The sequence below is a fragment of the Pleurodeles waltl genome, chromosome 7, assembly GCF_031143425.1.
Source record: "Pleurodeles waltl isolate 20211129_DDA chromosome 7, aPleWal1.hap1.20221129, whole genome shotgun sequence".
NCBI lineage: Eukaryota > Metazoa > Chordata > Amphibia > Caudata > Salamandridae > Pleurodeles > Pleurodeles waltl.
In genome coordinates, this window is record NC_090446.1 from 22,001,697 (window position 1) to 22,020,541 (window position 18,845).

The following is an 18,845-nucleotide window of genomic DNA, read 5'->3' on the forward strand; positions in this document are numbered from 1 at the left end:
GAAGGACAGTTAAAGGAGTGTGCCAGGAAGTAGCTGCTCATAAATGGCAGTAAACCTTTGCCTGTTACTCCATTGACAAAGGAAGACCTGCAAGGTTGTCTCTTGGATCTTCACCAGAATATTTAGGTGTAGTAACTTCAGGCACTGAAAACTGATATGACCGCAGCCCTATCTAAATTAAATAAAGATATCCAAGCATCCGGGAGCAAGTGACAAAAAAACAAAGATAAGATTGCAGCTGTGAGGCAAGAAATGGGACAATCCCAGTCATTGCAAGCCCACCTAGAGGAGGAACTGAAAAAGTTCTTGGAAGATGTATGGACCTGCAAAAAAGGTCATGCAGAGACAATATCAAGATATGCAATGTGAAGGAAAAGGAAGGAGGATGTGGCATTGTCCAGTATTGCTCAGACCTCTTCAAGGGAATTTTGCAAAGATACTAGGATTTTGAAATCTCAGTTCTCAGGGCCTATAGTTTTGGAGCTCTCCAAAAAGAACTTGCAGTCTGGCCAAGAGGCCTTCTAGGGAAGCTAAAAGACAAAATCATGCAGGAAGTCTGAAAGGTGGAAGGGTTTGTCTTTTGGGGGTCACTCTTTCATAGAACACAGAAGAGTGGTAGACCAAAGCGTGGCTCATCACTGCATCACCCAATATCTGCACAAATGTTGGGGACTATTTATGAGACAGTCACTTTTGTATCACAAAGCACACATAGAAAGAGGAACACATAGAAAGAGGAACATGCTTCTCAGGATTTTATTTATTTTAGCAGCTATTTTCTTTTTTAGGTCTAGCTCAACTAAAATGCTTTTGTTTTGTAAAAATGCAAACAGAGTTTGATTGGGATGATGCTGCTTCAGCCATCGGTTACTAGTAAATTTATTAAATGCTTGCATGATATAAGCTACTAATTAGTATATAACTGTAATATTTGTCAGGTATTCCTTTTCTTTAAAATCATTTTATTTTCGTTTTAAAACATAGTATAAAAATGCAAATCAAGTGTGTCTACATATGTAGTTAGATGCTGCATAGAGTTGACAATTTTTTATATGTATGTGGCTCGTGTTGCAATTAGTGGGGCCATCTGTTTTTCCTACATGAATTTCCTGACCCTTTCATGCATTTTCTGATAGATTACTGTTAGTAAAGAAAATGTCCTTTTAAATTGTTGCCTTTTCTGATCACTCCTGAGGAGCCACTGATGATCAAGGAAATTGGAATAGTATTTTAAAAAAGTAACAGGCGACCCAGGATTCTCTGTCTGCACACAAATCTTTTTTTACATTATATAATTTTAATGTTGTTTACAACAGCACATATATACAGGTTCTAATAAAGGCAATCTCTTCTCTATCAGGGCAGCTTGAAGGGGTCCATTTGTGACCCCTTCCCATTTTCGTATGGGTTACCACTTTAAGTTGGCAGTAAAGTGAGAATGTTTTGTGACCACTTTTTGGTCACAAAACATTCATACATCCCACTGCAATTTGGTTTTAGGAAAGGATGCCCTCAATGCGCCCTTTCCTAATATCGAATCACAAACCCAAACTGGTATTCAGTAACAGGTTATCAAATTGCTATTTGGGCTTGATAAATGTAAAAATGCCTTTTTGTGTTTGCCTCAAAAAGACTTCATACATGTGGCCGGAGGTCCTGACTGGTGTCCAAAATTCCTTTGGGCATTTTATGCTGGGGAGGTTAGAGGTCCTCAGACCCCTCCAGTTCCTCTCAAAATGTCATGTCTTTGAAGCTTGGGGCAAACCATCTTCCTGATGATATAAAGCACGGCTGTGGCATCCAGCTTTCTATATTGCTTGGGCATATTTTTTACAAAGCAGAGCAGGGATACATACAAACTGATGCTGCAAGCTTGTTCCATCATGGTCTCTATCACATCTGTCACCCCCCGAAGACATAGCTATGTTTCAACAGTGCCACACGGGGTGACTAAAGCCTGCATCATGGCTACTATATTGCATTCAATTAGAATTTCATATTAGATCATACTTATTCAAGTTGGCAGGTGTGTAGTATACCCTCTGCAGAAATGTATCATGAATTGGCCTGTATTTCCCATTAGAAGAGTCTGCTGGCTGCAAAAGGCCCAATGAACATATGTTATTTCGATCTCTAAATTTTGAGCCCATTGTGACCTAGGTGGTGTATCCTCCGTTGCCAACAAGTGCGATAACAAAAACCATTCCACAGGTTGACCCAGAACCATCCAAATAGAGTTGCGTACTTCAATTTATGCTATTGTGTTCAGTAAACTGTTAGGGGTTTGTCTCAAGGTATTCCTGGAAAGTCTTACATTTGTGTTGTAGGAGTAAATGTCTCAGTGTGTATATACTTTTCTTTTGCAGTTGTTGCATTGCTGTGGTATTATAACCAATCTGCAGTAGTTGATACTGTTTCAGAGGGATATGCGCAGAATAGATCATTGTAATTTTGCCTCTAGAATCTAATTGTGACCAGGACCATGTGGTACATTTCACTCTGTGGAACTTGTGTGTTGTTTTTATGACTTTTTGGTATTCTACTGCCTGTAGCGATAGTGGGTGTGACAACATATGTTCATGGTTGCAATTCGGGCGTTTGTACTGTTGTGTGTCCAGTGAAGTGGGACTGTGCTTGTACCACCAAATAGTATACCTCAAAATTTGCAACTGCAAATCCACCTCTGTTCTTTGATAGTTGTACCAAACAACTGGTTGTAATTTCATCCTGCTAATTTTAAGACGTCTATTTGCCCATGCTTGTTTTATAATGAGTGTTTTCAACTGAATAAAGAATAGTGTGTTCAAGGAAATAGGAATAATCTAGAAAAGATATAGCAATTTGGCAAGATAACCATCTTCATCAATGCGATGGGAGTCTTATACTTTGACCTATCATTATGCTAATATTAGCATCAACTTGCCTCTGGCTCACATGTAGGATAGATGGCATGTCACAATTGGGCCAGGCTGCTATTTTAACTGGAACTCTAGAGTAGGCTGAACTGTATCATTTGTAGTAGGGACCATTACTTTAACCAATTTATTTGCATTCCCAACTACTATCAACACAAGATAATCTGTTGAAATATAGGATGCAAGTTCCTGAATGGTTCTCCAACCACTAATAGGACATAATCTGCATTCAGTGAAAGAAGAGTATTATACTCACCAAATGTAATGCCATTATGGTAATGGTGCTCTCAGTGAATACAAGCTAGGGTCTCCACAACCAAAGCAAATAAAATGGGGAAAAGTGGGTACCCCTTGCATGTTATGCCATCAGACCTAATTGAGGCAGATGGTCAGTATGTACCTTGATTCTATGGGTTGAGTGTATACTAATTTGTTCCAGCATAATATTGCCTTACCTATACCCATTCTTTCTAGCACCACAAACAGGAAACGCCACTCAATAGAGTTAAATGCCTTGTCTGCAGCCAGGAAGGTGGTCGCCATTTGCAAATGTGGTTCTATTTAATAGGTAATGGTGAAAAGTATATGCAGATTGTCTGCTGTACCAAGTTGGTATCATAACTTCTTACACATCTAATGCAGCACAATATTCCAAAGGTTGGATAAAATCCTCAGCACCTCAAACTGTACAGACACAAGCACTCAACTGTCTATTGTTAAATGCTGGCCATATTAAGCAAGTATGAACAACCCAATCTCAATTACTTCTTGGCATATTTCTTTAGCCTTGTCATAGTGTTGCAGGATAGCCTTTTATGTTTTGTTAATTAACAATGTGTCCAGTATGCTGTTTTAGTATATATGATTATGAGAACTTGGCAACCAGGTTACAGTTTTCTGTTCTCACTAAATCCTTATGTAGTTTTATGTTGTTATGCAATTAAATGCATTCTAAATACAAAAATGTACATGAATCTATGTTGAAAATAGCACAAATTTGGAAAAAAAGTGTATTTCAACAGACACTGTAACACCATTAATCTACACACCAACACCACTGCAAAGGCTGCACAGTTCCAAATGAAACTTCTCAGAGGCATCAAACCATTAATTCCAGCTGTTGACTTCACAACAGTAGTCCAATTACTGGTCTTCTCGGGACTAGACTACACCACTGAGAGCAGCCCTCAACTCCATTACACAGCTCGTCTTGAGTATAAAACTATTTAACCACTTAACCTCTTTCCACTCCTCACTCAGCATACTCCTGACTGAAGCAAGGAACATGCTTAATTTTTCCTGCATCATCCACAACTCTCTCCACACTGGAGCTCCAATCTACCTTACCAAGAAATGTTTTGTGAGGCTTTAACTCCCTTAGGAATTCTAATTCCCTAAGGCTTGGAACCTTGGCCTTGAAAAAGTCAAGAACCATAAAAAAAAAAATCTTGGGCACCACCCTAAGAATCTAGAACGCCATCCCACCCTCTGTCATTACAAACCCATCTCACCTTTCCTTCAGAAAAGAACTAAAACTCCTCCTGCAGAAGCACCTCCCCCTGTAATCTTGGTCATGATAGACCAGTTAAGGTCCTACGACAAATCTCCCTCTCCCTTCCCTCTTGGTGTCCCACCATTTCCTCCAACCTGATTGGACAATTGCACTTCAATGTAACAGTTGTTTATATTCTGATTTATACCTTGTAACCAGGCATGACTATGCATGTAAGTTCTGACAACCACATAAGTACATTGTTCTGAATATTTCTCAGCTCCCCCGATGTTGCCTTTGTTGGGAGCTCTGATACACCCGGGTCATACTATATAACCGTTAACCCTTAGCATTTGTTTGCACATGTGTGTAACTTCAATGTCCTATTGCAATGTTACTGAACTGTTTTCTCACCTCTGTTCTGAAACTTTGAGACCATTTGGAGTCTGTTTCTTGCTACATAAGTCTGTGAATAAATAAATATAACCTTTGTATATATTCCACCTGTAACATAAACCAGTTTGTTTGTTTGTGACTTATAACACATCCTTTAATATGAGTGATAAATGAGCTGTTTTATTACAACTGGGTTTAAAATCGAATGCTCAAAAGGTTTTTACTGTTTTGAAACTGACTCTGTCATGTCCTCAGAGGCTTTTGCTGCAGTGATCCTCATAACCACGTTGCCAATGCACAATGTGTTTTTTCAATGTACCTGCAGTAAATCCTTTTTGATCTGTTTATTACCATTTTTGAATGTTATTGTAAATTCTGTTATCCATTTGAAACACAGATGATTTTGGTGGGTGTGTTCATCTAGCCAGATTGAATGTTTTTGATTTGAGTTGAGAGAATATCTACCTTTTTGGAGTTTTATGAATGCTTTGGTGTGGCACTGAATATCAGCTTCTGAATTTTGTTTTGCTTGAGTATTGAGGTAAAATATCAGGAGTACAAACTTATTTTGATTTTAAATGTTCAGAATAAGTATAGTATTTGATGTTAATTTTTCTGTTTAAAGTATTATTTATTAAAATATGAATTTATTTAGTTTTGCTCTCATGTGTTATCATTGGGCCTCATCATTGGTTTTAATATAATGTTTTGAGAGTGTTATGTTTTTCAGATTAGAGTTTATTGGGAAGTAGAGTTTTTCTAAACTATGTATTGGTTTATGTATTATATTTACTACATTTATATTAATTATTTTAATTGTTCTTATTTTAACACTGTTTTCTTTGTTATACAATTCTTCAAAATTTGGGGCTGTGGAGCTTATTGGGTCATTGAGTGGTTAGTGCCATTTTTAAAAGATACATAAAGTATTTTTACATAGTGTTATTTTATATGGTTTATATACATTTTTGTTATTTGTTTTAGCATTTTTTATTCAGATTTCTAAAAATATTGGTGTTGATTTGTTTTGTTTTATTTTATTAATATAAGTATGGGTTTTGTATTTGAAGAATTGGTGAGTAATTTATTTTTTACTTTGTCCATGACCTGTGCTCTCTTTTGTCTGGCTCTCCTAGGTGTGTGAAACTCTTCCTATGTGGGAAGGAAGCCTTACCTGGGACTATATATTTAATCAACAGAATTAAGGGTTTGTGTTATGATATAGATTTGAATTGGAGTCACTGAAATGTGCTGTGCATTTTAAAAGACACCATACATTAGTGTTAAATGGAGGAGGTCTCTCTCTCCCTATATAATTTCATTTTGAATTAATTCAGTTATTGAGCAGAAAACCCACATATTTTTTAATTACAGCTTTGATGCTCATATATTTCAAATGTGTCTCCTTACTGTATTATACTAGTTTGATTATCAGATCCAAAGCATACAAATCATAGTTTAAAATACCCAGATTTCATCTTAAAATTGGCAAAATAGGATACAGAGAGCTAAACATAAAGAAGACTATCAAAAAGGTAAGGTTGAAACATTGATACCAGAATAAAACCCTAGTGAAAAAAATCATCATTGGTTTTATTTTGCCATTGTATAAATCAGTATGAAAATTAATTATTCCTTGTGCATGTTTTGATACACTTCTCTGTTTGGGCTAATAAGCAACATATTTAAAAAAACAACAATAACATTTACATCTGGCTCAATTAGACATTATTTCAAGACTTTTTCCAGGTTGCTTCAATTCCTGCTTCTTGCACTAGGATATTCTGTCCCTGTTAAAAAAACCTTATCAACAGCTTATTAAGATCTTCTCCTGAAAGGTTTTTCCACTTAGTCTGGAAGATTACATGGTAGATGAAGTGCTCATTGTCAAATGTAACCATTATTATATGGATATACCAGCAGGGCTTGAGTTGAAGATATCTGTCATTCCAAATAATTGCAAAAAAAGTAGTCCCTTCAGGTGTTATTACTGACACATATTCAAGACAATGACTGACTAGGTATATTATCCTCATTTCTATTCATTACATGGAAATGTATCTCATGTGAGCTGAGTATCTGATGTGGCTCTGATTCTCATAGACCAATACTGGAATATCTGGGCTTAATCAGGAGACAGAAAGCGCTATATGACAGTGGTATAAAAAAATATTGAACACATTGAAACTTCCTCATCACTGAGTGCTATTTTCCGGCATGTCCAGGTGATTCAACCTCTTGAATGAAATAAGCTACAGTGTCTGTTGATGCAATTAATATTCACTTGCCAAAATAGAACTATAAGGAAAGACAGGAATATTGTCTTTTTCTCAAGTATTATATTACAAAATAGGTAAATCAATACAAAGAAGTCACAAATCAACAAATTTGCTGACATTTTGTGGGTTACATACTATTGAGTACTGCTTAAGATAGTCATGATCCCTTAAGTGCCCAACAGAAAATGTTTGAGATTAAAAAAGCAGGTAGAAATAAAGAGTCCAAACAAAGAGTCAAGGAGTTTGGCACATAGTTTCAAAGTGTGTGGTGCCAAAATCATAAGCAAGTCTATAATCTCAAAAGTGCTAAAATAGTACAATGTGTAACAATAGAGCAAATCAAGAAAAAATAGTTTTGACTAGTCCCTGGACAGCAGGCTTTAGTGTATAAATAATCAGTTGTTTCTACAGTTTTATATGAATTCTCAATTTAGACCAAAATTCAGTGGCAAAATCAGCAGATAGTGCTCATCAAAACTGTGCTGAATCTGGATACTGGTAGCTATAATGTTATGTTAGGTTCTGTGTAGTTGTAAAGTGCAATATCACCTGTGAGGATATCCTGGCCCTGAGCAGGTGTGTGTACCTAGCCCTGCCTATAGTAGGTTGGTTAATTCGAAAGCCAGGTCTTCAGCTTCTTGTGGTATTCAAAGCGAGAGAGGGAGGTTTTGGTATGGAGAGGGAGGGTGTTCCAAACTTTAGGAGTGATGCAAGAGAACAAAGGTCTTCCTGATGTGGTTGTATGTACACATGGGTTGTGTGCAACTAGGATTCCTGGAGCTGAGATGGGAGTTGGTGAAAGGAGATGCAACTGTTCAGATAGGTATGGTTTGAGTTGTGTAGTGGTATGAATGTATGTGCGAGGAGTTTAAGTTGAACCCATTTGTGTAACGGGAGCCGGTCTTGCTCCCTGAGGTTTGGTGTAATGTGTGCTCTGTGTGGGAAGTCAATAATGAGTCTGGCTGCCAAGTTCTGCATGGTTTGTAGTCTTTAGTGCATTGCTGGGTAATCCCGGCATGGAGGGTGGTCCCTTTGGCCAACTTACTAGTGACTAAAGAGCCAGTGACAGTTTTTCTAATGTTGCTTGGGAGTCAATTGAAGATCTTCCTCACCATCTTCAGTGGATGGAATCAGGATACATTGACAGTGTTGACTGTGCAGTCATGTCCAGTTTTCTGTTGATGATTATTCGGTGGTCTCTTTCGTGAGTTTGTGAGTGTGGGTCCAAGTTCGGTCAGCCACCAGATGGAGTTCTATGGTGAGTTGTGCTTGTCAAAGATCACCACTTCTGTATTGTCTGCGTTGAGCTTCAGACAGTTCATCCAGTTAGCAACATCAGTCAAGCAGGTGGTGACCTTGTTGCATTTAAGGCTCAGAGGTGTTTTAACCTCTAGTTCAAAAAGGGTGAATCTCTTGGTTAAAGAAGTTGAAGCATCCAGTGAGAAGGAGTCAAAGCAGCCCCATGTGCAGTGAGAATAACCATAGTGTCTTGCCAGAGGAACCATGTTCTAAATAACACGTGGGTTGAAGAAACAGACTGTCTGTGACTGATTAAACATTGTTGATAATGCATCTTAAACTTGTAATAGCAGTTGGTGTGGCTGTGGCAGGAAAACTCCAACTGTGAGAAGGTGATTCCTTCGGCTGCGGCTTGGACTCTATGGTTGTCATTTCAAATGAGTTCCTGATTCATTGTGGATGTTGGAGGAGATTCAAAGATTCAATTAAGGTTAAGTTTGTTTTTCAATACCCAGTTGAGTTGTAGGTTTTCAGAACTGGTAATACCAATCTCATTAATCCACATGGAAGTTATACAGGAATAAATAACTGTTGATCCTTGTCATTCACAGCACCTTAGAGCACAACATCCATTTGTATTTTCCAAATGTCCTTCTAAACCGAATCATGTAAGTGTTTAAGTATTTGTGGAATCAATTGCTTGAAGCTATTTGTGGTATGAGTCTGTGTGAATGTTCATGGGCTTGGGGTATGGATGGTGATATGGTGTGTGTGTTGGTATGCATGCATGGAGTTAGAAATGAATGGAATGCTAGACTGAAAGTGGGTTTGAGTATGAGAGCATTTGGTTTGAATATGAGGGCATTAGGTTTGAATATGAGAGCATTTGGTGGTTGAATTTTCACCTGTGAGAAGCTTTACTGATTGTATATGCAATGCTCCAATTTTTTAAGTTCTTCTTAAATAAAGTTTATGTGTTAGACATATCTTCAAGCAGGGGCTTCTTGCCAAGGAGGATCATTAAAGTGGCAACGGGCAGGAAAGGAGTGGTGTCATGGAACCAACAGCATTCTCTGAGGAAATCTGATGATGTGGACAAGTACCTGGGAGAGGCTAGAGGACTGGAGTTTAAGGTAAGACCACCATTGCTGGTGTGCGGAATGCATTTGCAGTCTTTGGTCATTCCATTGAGTCACATCCAATCTTGGTTGTGCTATCATTTTGGTAAGAAGGAAAAGACCAGTCAAAGTGTGTGATGCTGGCTCTCAGGAAGTCTATCACATCAGCTCTGTCACACTGGATCAGATAGTATTTGAATCCATGCTGTGTTACTATTAAGGTTGAGATGTCACTGCCTAACAGTGTTGCTATGTTTTATGTCCCATGCACCTCCGCTTTGAGCCACGTGGTGACAAAAGAGTGTAGTTAGGAGGTGGAATTAAGTTACAAAATGTACTTTTGAAGTATAATTCACTTAGAACAATTGTATTGCTATTTCAGATGTTGTTGTGTATTAAACAGTGTTTGCCTCATTAATCCTTGCTGAAGTGTCATCACTTCCAGTCACTGAACATCAGTTTCACTGAGAATGGTGACTACTTTGTTTTAATTTGTTGTGTTGATAATTTTTATGATGTCAAATATACAACTTTCATCACTATTTCTGGAAGACTCTGGGGGTATGTGGGTGGACCTATTTCAAGAATAATTATATCTTATAGAAGAAGATGCCTGTACTCATCAGAGGCAACTGCATTTATTGACATGTTGCTTGGAAACCTTTTTACTCCTGCTGCATATCAAGGGGTTTGCATGTTGATCAATTCACGAATAAGCAAAAGCTGGAAATATATGGCACATATTGGCTTTTAGCATCATATATTTTGTACAGGGAGCCAGGAAGAATGAACATAATGATCGGTACATATAATGACCAAGACTTGAGTGATCAAATATTATTGAAGAGGAAAGTCTTCACAGGTCAAGAGCATCTTTGGATCATGTCACAAACCACTAAACAAGAGGCCATTAGTATAGCAAGAGGTACAAGGTTATTGGAAAGGTATGTACAGGATGTGCATTCGGATACGGAGGTAGCATAAATGTTTTTAAAAGGGAGAGTAGCAAGGAGAAAAATTATGACAAGAATAATGTTAAAGGAGGAAACAAATTCTTCCTTCTTGATACAGAGTAGATGCACTAGTCACTTGGCTAATGTCAAATCAAATGTTGCCCTGCCTTAGAAAAAATATGGCCTTGGTGCAGAAAGAACAGGCATTTTTGGAGACTGCTTCTGGAAGAAATGAAAGGTGTGAATTGTGCAACTAATATGGAATCTAGGGAGGATAAGTATAATGGAGAAATTGTATGCTTGACATGAGAGTTGTAAGCAGAGAGAGATAAAGATTTGCCTAAATGTGATGATGCCATGAATGTCAGCTAGCTTGGAACGCTATAGTCTGGAAACCATTGTTTGACATGTTGTGAAACAGGAGGAAGTTGTTGCATACTGGCATTCACCTAGGCAGCTACATTGGTTCAAAAGGTGATGTACATCGTTATATTGGCCATATGTTTGAAAGGTAGGAGAAGAAAGGGACATATGGGTGACTCTCAAAAGAGAAACAATATTAGAACGGCTGCACCAATAAGAATTGGACATAATATCCAAAATCGGGTAAACGTTAGATAGACCCCGAACCATAATTCAGCAGACATCCCTAACTTGTTAGTTTATAAACTAGGAATCTAGAGTTTGTCAGACATCCAAAATATAAAGCATTATTAGTTTATTAAGCTTAAGTTATGCCAAGCCATGTATAGTCTTTCTGCATACCTTATGCTGTCATTGGGTCAACACTCAGAATTTAGCCCATCAGCATCACCTCACAGCTACATGTCCATGTTTCACCCCTTCCCTTGTACCTAATGCAGTTTTATTGCTGATGATGACTTATGCAGCAATGAGTTGGACACTTTTGCTTGACTCCTGCATTGCTGTAAATCTACACAAGCTAATCCTATGTGTTCCTTGTTCCCTTCAAGACGGTCCTACACAAAGTCATCTTTCCTTGTAGCAGTACTTACAAAATCAGCACCATAGAAATGGAAAGCGTACCCTTCTCAGTCTTGTTGGATTGAACGGTGTAAGAAAACAGGGAGTTTCTAAACCAAAAAAGGTGATCAAGCATACATGTGTAAGCATTACCATTAAAACAGTTAATCCTCTTTTTTAGGCGCTACACCTATTGTAGCCCTACATCTATCACATGCATTATCTAATTTTATGTGCAGGCTCGGTTATATTCATTAGGGCCAAATTAGAAGGAAATATTAAGAACTGCAAAGGGATTTGGGAACAATTATCCTTTAGGTTAATTATGGATCCTTAATAGGTGTTAAAGAGGTATGTGTTACGTGCTAAATTTATTTATTCTTCATTTTTGGATTATTTGTCTTCCGTGTGGTCACTACTGTATGTTACAAACAGGGGCACAGTGGTTCTCCAGTAGGTCAGATCTCCCAATCTAATCAATTAGGTCTCCGTGAGTACTGACTGCAACAATCAGATTTCAGTAACTTATTTCAATCACTATGCTATATAACATGTCTAAAGGGCTTTTCTAAAGGCCATGTTTGTGATGCAGCATCTTGTTGTCATCCTTTCACACTATCTTCTGAAAAAATATTAACATAGTAGTATTTGTTCTGAATCCATTGGAAAGAAAAGGGGCCAGATGTATGACCATAAAGATTTTGAAAAATCTGCACATTTTAGCGGTTCACAAATTTGTTACTTGCAATCTCTGATGTACTACAGTGTCTGAGACACTGTTTGCAATTCCCAAATGGGTCACAAGGGACCTGCCTCATTATTATTCATGATGCAGGTCGCAATTTGGGAATGGCTGCACTCACAGGAATGGTGGCCTGCTGGAGTCATCACACCACTATGTCTGTGACTTTTTAAGTAAAGCATTTTTTTTTAATGCAGCCCGTTCTCCTTAAAGAAAAATGAAATGCATTTCAAAACTAAAAATGAAAAGTTTTCTTTTCATTTTTTAAGAGAGGGCAGTGGATGTGGGACCATTACCTGATCTTAAAAAATGTTGGTGCCCCAACTCACAAAAGGGAAGGGGTCTTGTAGGGATCCCTTCCCGTTTGCGAATGGCCACTATTGCCCATATTTTCCTGACCGAAAGATTATTATTTTCCTTTGCACCTTGAGACGTGCTTAACTTTAATGCTCAAAGAATTTGCGCTTACTGAACTTTGCTGAATCCTGATGCCTTGCTGATCGACTAATGTCCTGAAGACGAAGACTGATTCTGCTTTGCTGATCCACCTGAGGATAGGTATAAATTGGCATGTAATTATTATGCATATTTGCTTTTTTTTCTAGGTACCAACTGTGCTGTTTTGATAGAGCCCTAGTTAGATGTTTTTCTAAATTTGTGCTACTAAATTGTTTGCATGAAGCCCAACATGCTGATGCTAATTATATGTTAATTAAGGGTTCACACTAATGCTTGGTGGAATTTCTATGCTAAACTTCATGTGTTTGACTTTGTCGATGTAACTGACTTCGCTATTGATTTATGCCATAAAATGTGTTGTTCAAGTTTGATTAGATTGAGTTTTCCCCTGTTGTAGATAACCAGTATTGTTACTGTATGTGTTACAACGATTTTGCAATTAATCTACTTGACATTAGTATTGTTAATATAGGGAAATAAATATGCTAACTTTTACTATAAGGTGTGGTTATTCATGACTGAAAGGTCATGATGCGTGACATTTTCTGACTCCATTATTGATGTTTCTTGACTATTGCATATTGATTATTGATTGTGTTCTGGAACTATGGTAAGAACATCCTAATTGCGAGTTAAAAGATTTGTCGACTTATATGCGTCCCCTTGTAAGTTTACTTATTAAGGCCAGACACGCTAATAAAGGTGAGATAGATCACAGACACCCCATGGACAGATGGCCTCATGAAGAATAAAGCAACCTTTTACCTAACTTTATCTTCTGGCTTCCCTGCTTCAACCGATTCCTTAACCTCCTAATCTGTTAAAATATTTGCCTTTTGAGCCACTTCAACAGTTTTCTAGTTGGACAGTGAAAGACATCTAGTTCTCTTTTTTTTCTACTTGCAAGGTATGTGTTCCTCTCTTCTAGGCACAATGATGTTTCTCTTGCATCTTTCATTGATTATTGTTTGTATATTCTGTGCCACTTGAAACTATTCTGTGATTATTGTACAATCACTTCAATGTTTTTTTTTAACCTCATTGATGAAGGCGGTGTTGATGTTCCTTACGATGAATACAAAGACCACGTCGGAGATTTGGAAAGGACATGTGAGGTACAACACAGCAAACAAAAGTGCTTTTTAGAGATAATGTAATGGTCTAATCAGTTGTTAGTTATGGCGCAAAACCTATTATTTAGATCCCACAAAAAGTATAAAAATTGAAAGTTTGATCATACGATAATATAAAATTCAACATTTTGTTAAGAAGATTTAGTAAGAACATTACTGTTATATCCAAGTCATTAGGATCACATGTTCGGAACTTGCGGCTGAACTTCATGGTTGTCGCGGTTTCATTCTCAGTGAGGGAGAGCAGATGATAGTTTTGCTTTTCGTCCACCACAGGAGGCCAGTCCTCATCCACATGTCCATCCTGTAAGGGCAAGAGGTGAACCGTAATTGTATATTAGAACATTGGAATGTTGAGCCATCCACTGGAGAAAATGGAGTAGCTATGGGCCTCTTATGGCTGGCATAACATTCCTACATGAAACTGGTGGTACTGGTGAGGTCTACATAATAGATTTCAGCATCACTGGATAAGAAATACCTCAGTAATCATGGCTTTATTACTGGCCTATCTTTCCTTGCAGGAATGTAGCTATCAATGGTGTAGCAAATGCAGTAGCACCGAACCCTGGGGCTGTGAGGGGCCAACTGCACCCCAATTATGAGTATTTTCTTTATGAATAGTGGTTTATTCAGCCCATTTTTCATATACCTCTCTTTTAGACATGGCACTGCGGCTGTAGACAGTAATTCTGGTTTTAAACAACACAGTAAGAACTCTCACACCGGAGGAGCCATCGGCTGGTGCTCTGTAGACATCCTTGCTCATCAGCTTTTTATACTTTTAGCTATGACATTGTTCTTATCTTAACTTTGTACTAGAAAATTGGTGGACCCTCCAGTAAATTAGCATTAATCACCTATACTCAATGCTGGGTTTCTTGGACACCCACCACAATAATAGGAAATCTGTACCACCATATATCACTGCGACATCAAAGAGCCACTAGAGTGTGTTGTTTTTTATTCAGAAAGTGCCATGTAGGTGGACATTATATGTTTGGACTCAGAAGATTAGAAACAGCATCACACTTTTTGAACACAAAATACATTTCAACTCTGGATTATACGTTTCTTAAGAGGGTGCAGGTTATAGTGAGTTCACTGAATTATAATTGGTGTATTTCAGTGGTTGGGGGTTTCGTAACATTAGCTTGTGTCTCATTTCAACACCTCAGTGTAACGTCACTTTATCTGTTGTTTTTTCAATTTATATTTGTTTTAACAAACGTTAAGCTCTTAGTACCGTACATAACTATAGGATCAAATGTTACTACTTTAAAATTAGGTAGACCTTAAGTGACAGAGAAAATGATTAAGTTGAGTAAGCAGTTGTGGAAAGGGGATGCTGTACTTCTGGAGATGATTCTCTCTCTCTTTAACTAGTTTTTGGCCCCTTCAAAAACACATTATGGTGCAAACGACTCTAAACCCATAGGTCTCCTTACATTATAATCCACTGATTTCCTACCTGCATGAATATCTCACTACTCATTTACTTCAGCCTGTTACTCAGCAAATACTTTATTCCAACAAAATGACATTCAGTCTCACTTTTCTTTTCTCAATGCAAAATGTTAGTGCTCTAGAGCAGTGGTTCCCAACCTGTGGTCCGGGGACCCCTGGGGGTCCGCGAAGCCTTCTCAGGGGGTCCGCGACTGCTAATTTTTTTTTTTAACTATTAATAAATATTGACAAATTAGGTCCCAAGCTTACAGTAATGACTCAGTGGGGGGTCCCCAGATTCCAATGATGATTTAGTGGGGGTCCCTGGGTTCGATTAATGATGAAGTGGGGGTCCACAGAAGTCAAAAGGTTGGGAACCACTGCTCTAGAGCCTAGTTGTTCATTGACACAGCAGTTGATTATTAGGGAGTTAATTGACAGACTGCTGCTAATGCTGGAACTACATGTTTCAATATGCATTTCAGAAGGTTTTACTGAAATGAATGAGGAAGACATTTATGAACTCATACAACATGCATCCTCATTTTAACTTTCTGGAGCTCCAACCATAATCTGTGTGAAAAGGACACCCATCATTTTGTTAATTTACTGTAGTATCTTCTGGTGTTAATTCCTTTCAGTTTTACATCTATGATTCCTTCAAGATGGTGCTCATGTGTGTCACACTTTTGTCAGAAATGCATAATGTTTGCACTCTAGTTGTTCATTAGATCTCTGTAGAACTACAATTGAACTCTATAGACTGGCTGCTGCGTGTGTTAGAAGTGCTTCTCACTCTAATTTCAAAAATGTTTTACTGATGGATGAGAAATATGTTCGAGAACATATTGAAAATATGTCCTAATTTTCACTTTCTAAAGCATTAGCCATAATTTATATCAGAACGAACTCCTTCATGTTGTTGTTTGACAGCAGCCTTCCCTATAGGCAAAGCTTTAAATTGTGCAGCTTTGATTCCATCAAGATAGCATCAGGTGTGCCACACTTCTGCCAATAAATACAGATTGCTAGTGCTCTAGTTGTTGTTTAGAACACTGTGATGAAGTTGCAGTAGAACACTGGGAATCAACTGACAGGCTACTGCTAGTCAGAATGAAAGAATTTACTTGAGGGGTTTAATAGATAGGATATTTTGGGGACTGAAGAATTTTGGATGAGAAATGGGGAGCATGGGACATCAAGACTGTAGTAACAACTCCCACAATTAAATATGGAGTCAGAGTGAAGTCTAAAATTCTACTTGTTTATTTGGAAACAGAGCTGCAACACATTTAGGGGGTTATTACAACTTTGGAGGAGGTGTTAATCCGTCCCAAAAGTGACGGTAAAGTGACGGATATACCACCAGCCGTATTACGAGTTCTATAGGATATAATGGACTCGTAATACGGCTGGTGGTATATCTGTCACTTTACTGTCACTTTTGGGACGGAGTAACACCTCCTCCAAAGTTGTAATAACCCCCTTAGCCTCTTGACATATCTCGCTGGACCCAACTGTCACACCAGTTGAACCCAACAAACCCTCAGGCAACCACAGCAATCCATGGAACACATAGTCCAACATTCATCAAATGCCTCATTAACCCACTATTACATGGCTTCTCCTTTTACATATACAAAACAATCAAGGAACAAATGTTACAATAATTCTTCCACCCATGGAATAAGTCTACCTACAGTAGCATAGCAAAGCAATACTAAAGTACTTTAAGGTACTTGATGGGATTAAAAGATGGGATATTTTGGGGACTGTAGAATTTAGTTGACAAATGGGAAACATGTGAACATCAAGACAGTTGATGAATTAGAACAAGAATTTGATTTATCATGCTCACAAAGCTTTAGGTATCTCCGAGTGAGACCTACACTTAAACATTATACAAACAGACATCAGAACATAATGGATGACTCCCCCCTCGAATATAAGGTGTTATCAGCACCACTCCTTTGACATCTGAAGTTTACAGAACTCTAAATAGTAACTGTCGGAGGATTCTGGACCAGCTCAAATCAAAGTGGAATGGGGTCCCAGAAGGCTGAAAGAGGAGGATTGGGAAAATGCCTGTAGACATCTGAGAAAAATGGTAATACAAGCTAGCTTTCATCTAGTACAGCTCAAAATATTGTATCAAATATCCAGGGTGGTTTTCTAAAAAAGGGCCAAGGAGACAGTGACAAATGCTTTGAAGGCAGTGGCCTGAAAGGGTTACTGATTCACATCTGGCGAGATTCCCCAAATATAAACATTTTGGGCTCAAGGGTGGGTGCTGAGTCACATCTGTGATGGGGGAATCATTGACGAGACAACCATTTTTAACACTGCTAGGAATGTGGTGGGATTTAAGATCACCAAGGCATCGCCAACAGATACCAGTCCATGGCCTTGACGTCTACCAGTATGGACATTGTAAAACTTGGATGAGTCAGTGGACACCAATGTTTGCACTATCGAGTAAAAGTATGGAGTGGCTTATGCAGACAAAGGAAGTGCTATACAGGAACAGAGGATGACCAAAGTAATTGAAGACAATTTGGAGTCCGTGGAAAGAATTCAGTAGGGATGATTGCAACATAACAGACACATTGAGCAATATGAATATGGGGAGATCAAACAGGATTTCATAACCTTTGAAAAGTTTGGCAGATTGCGTAAAGACCAATGCAAGTCCTCTATATCTGTAACTTTTGTATGGTGAGAGAATAATGAACTGTGGACAATATGTGATTATTAAATGAAGCCTTTTATGATACCTGCTGTTTGTCTTTATTTTAGCATGAAAACACTTTTGACATATATGTTGTGTCATAAATATAAATTATAAAATATATCCAAATTCTTTGTATGTTTTCTATTATTAACTCACCTCTGAGTTTATTTCTGGATATTTAGGACACAATATTTTTGTTATACAATATTTAGTCTTCAACATTATGATACAACATCATGAGCTTTGATATTCTGGTATCACATTCCCCATTCAGTGTTATACCCAATAACAAAATGATGAAAGCAGATAATGTTACAACTTACTGTAAAATAGACTGTTTTGTTGAGAAATACTCCACCAATAACCATATCAGTTCCTTTCAATTCCTCCTTGGTACTCAGTCCAAAAGCCACCCATCCTGTTGTCTGGGCTTCCAGTTCAAAAGTTATCTCTTCGGTGGAGTAGTCATAGAACCAGTGCAGCACCATCGAGCCCTGAGGATCCAACAGTCGGGTAAATATGTGTGGGGGGTGGTGCGCCTTCTTCTCTGTGGCACTAATCGATTGGAGAAGGCTCAGAAGGAGTAATATGAGTCTCATCTTCTCTCTGCTGGGCAGACGTGTGTTTTCTCCTTCTCTTTCTGACCACAAAGTCTTAAGGTGCACAACTTTAGAGTCATCATACTTTTATAGAACAGCAGTATGGTTGTGTAATGAGTTGTGCAACACCTGATATGACATTAGTCTTGTCAATTTCGTAACGTCTGTCTAAGGTAGATTTAATTTCAACCTTGAACAAGATCGTTCCTGTGTAAACTCCTCGTTCTCTTCTTTAAGAACAAAGATAAAAACAATTATTTGAAAATTATCTAGCCCTTCTGCTTTAAAAGGGGTTGCACTTTTGTTGCCAGACTAGAGGAGTTTAAAGTTTTCATAGTTTTCTTCCAGAAACTTAATTT

At 38.0% G+C, this 18,845-nt stretch overlaps 1 protein-coding gene across 1 annotated transcript in view; it reads right to left on the minus strand.

Moving 5' to 3' along the window:
• Positions 1-18,521, minus strand: part of LOC138246740 (DBH-like monooxygenase protein 2) — a 77,998-nt gene extending 59,477 nt beyond the window's left edge. Inside the window, exons 1-2 of the mRNA XM_069201504.1 lie at positions 18,211-18,521; positions 13,868-14,014 (exon numbers count right to left, since the gene is read on the minus strand). Coding sequence (XP_069057605.1) covers positions 13,868-14,014; positions 18,211-18,486 — 423 coding nt within the window. The 5' untranslated portion in view covers positions 18,487-18,521. The remainder of the gene's footprint in view (positions 1-13,867; positions 14,015-18,210) is intronic.
• Positions 18,522-18,845: the final 324 nt, after the last annotated feature.